The sequence below is a fragment of the Penaeus monodon genome, chromosome 30 (assembly GCF_015228065.2).
Source record: "Penaeus monodon isolate SGIC_2016 chromosome 30, NSTDA_Pmon_1, whole genome shotgun sequence".
Taxonomy (NCBI): domain Eukaryota; kingdom Metazoa; phylum Arthropoda; class Malacostraca; order Decapoda; family Penaeidae; genus Penaeus; species Penaeus monodon.
Genome location: NC_051415.1, coordinates 26,475,164 through 26,477,473, shown reverse-complemented (window position 1 = coordinate 26,477,473; position 2,310 = coordinate 26,475,164). Strand labels below are relative to the sequence as shown.

Genomic DNA, 2,310 nt, shown 5'->3' with positions numbered 1-2,310 from the left:
TTTTGAATTTTGGCTCACAAACTACCATCAAGTGCCAGAGTGCCTACTGCCTCATATTCCTCATTTATAAACATTCTGGCTGCAGTATTTGCTTAATAAATTTTGATTTGTGTTCATACATATTTTGTTGCAAGCATACAATAGATCTTACAAAGTGGTTCATCTTAGATGTGTACAAATGTAAAAGGACAGACAGGGTCCACTCCTGACACCATGATTTGTAGGTTTGTTTATTGGCAACTGTTGCTTCATTTGGGATGCTTCAAGAATTTAGAAGTTTAGCATATCACTAATGGCAGATAGGCTAACTTGTATTCCTCGGCTGTTTTATGACAAGTGCTGAGAAACTAAGAGTGATGGTGGTGAAATATTGATTAATCTGTTCGTTAGTGACATAAGAAGAAAAATGTACCTAAAAAAAATCTGTATTGGCAGGTTCATATGCCAGTACCCAAGAAAAGTTTATTACTTTTGTGTGTTAGGAATTTATGGGTATTGGGACCCATAATATTTTTATTACCATTGCATGAGCTCTTCATTTTTAGATGTCATAGATTTTAGACCCTTTTTTAAATGTTTATTTTTGTGTGCCTTGCATCTTTAAATTGATTTAAAAGTTTCAGCTGTAGTCTTCTAGTTAAGTTTCTTTCAGTTTCTGTTTTGTATGTAGCTTGTCTTTGATTTAGTTAAATATACATTCCTTTACTTTACCAGTAATATAGCTGATTTGAGACCAGTGATGGCACCTGTAGCTGTAGTATTTGCCATGTAATATATTCTGTCAGATGCATTACAATAAACCTCAAAATTGGGTTGGAGATGCTTTTGTACCATACATGTATCTTTCAAATGCTTTACACCTGGTATGTCTCTCTCACAGACTGGGTGGTGCTGCAACACCTAGTGGAGGCAATGGAGCTGGGAGTTTTGGAGGGTACAAGAGTGGTGGTGTGACAACCCCAGGTAGTGTACCCAGTCTTCGGCTAACTGGAGTTGCAGATGGCCCTCCTCCATCTGTAGAATCTCCAGCTTCTGCCATTCCATCTCCACTCCCTACACCTCAGCCAGCCTCTGTGCCTCATCATGGTATGTATCTTACAGTCCCAACTAAATAGTTAAAGTAGCAATGTTAGTCACATTGAGAACCAAAGGCCAGACTATTTAAAGCATGATACAACACATATTCCATTGTGTGATACAATTTTGATTTTTCCTACCTACCCTTTTATTTTTTTCTCCATGTCTTAGGGGCATCGTTGACTTCAAAAATCAGTGGGAGTGATTTTTAAATGTATTCATCTATTTCTCTGCAGATCCCACCATGCCAACTTTGAGTCCCCATCCACCCCCATCCAATACATCAGTGGGTGATCCAACTACCCCTGCTGCTCTCGATTCTTTGGATGTGAAACCAAATATTGCTGATTTGATGGGCCCCAAGTCCATATCATCTCTCAACAATCAGGTAAACATGTACAATATTGTTACTCATGAAGTGTTTGAGGTGTGAACTTTTTAAACCTGTGATGGATCTTTTTCTGTTGCTTTCATTGATATTTTAGAGACCTTGATTTTTTAAAAAATTGTTCTCTCAACAGGGCATGTCTCCTTATCCTGGAAGTGAGAGAGGCAATGGTGTGGAGTCAAATGAGACCAGCAGTAGCCTGGGAGGTGGTGGAAGCAATAGCAGCAGTCTGCCTAGGGGACTAAAGCGACCATCCCTGCCAGGCACAGACTACCATTCTATACTAGAATTGGAAAAACCTAGTACCGTCCTCTATGACTACTCCAAATTAAATGCATGGTTAGTACTGGTGTCGGGTACCTAGTGGGTATGCATCTTGTTGCTCATTTGAAATTCTATTGACCAGTAACTACAACAGCTGATACTTACCTAGTGGCTAAAAGTTGCAGAGTCATTGGGACTGATGAACTTCCAATGTTTTCATATTCAACATTTTTGTCATATTTCCATATTTCAGGTTGCATCATCCAGTGAAGAAATTTAAACCAGCTGAACCCAAAGCAGAGGAACCTCTGTGGCCACCATATAGACCTGCACATATCCAAGAACACATGGAAGTCATCCATCGTGCAGAACCAAGCCAAGAGGTAATATAACCTTTAGCCTTTGATACTGCCCAAGAAATATCATTGATTATTTATTTAGCATCAAAGAAGAATTATTTATTTTCTCTGTTAGGTCATATTTTTCTTCTGAAAATCTCATTTACCCTGAAATGTAGCTTATAGAGACAACTTACAGCTGAGCATACCTATAGCCAACATGAAAAAACAAAAACTCATGAT

At 38.6% G+C, this 2,310-nt stretch overlaps 1 protein-coding gene across 1 annotated transcript in view; it reads left to right on the top strand.

The window, feature by feature from the left end:
• The window catches only part of LOC119592671 (mediator of RNA polymerase II transcription subunit 13-like), a gene marked incomplete in the record, with an annotated part of 59,114 nt that overhangs the window by 49,117 nt on the left and 7,687 nt on the right, over positions 1 to 2,310 (top strand). Inside the window, 4 exon segments of the mRNA XM_037941583.1 lie at positions 881 to 1,086; positions 1,314 to 1,465; positions 1,599 to 1,804; positions 1,983 to 2,112. Of these exon segments, the coding sequence (XP_037797511.1) occupies positions 881 to 1,086; positions 1,314 to 1,465; positions 1,599 to 1,804; positions 1,983 to 2,112 (694 nt within the window).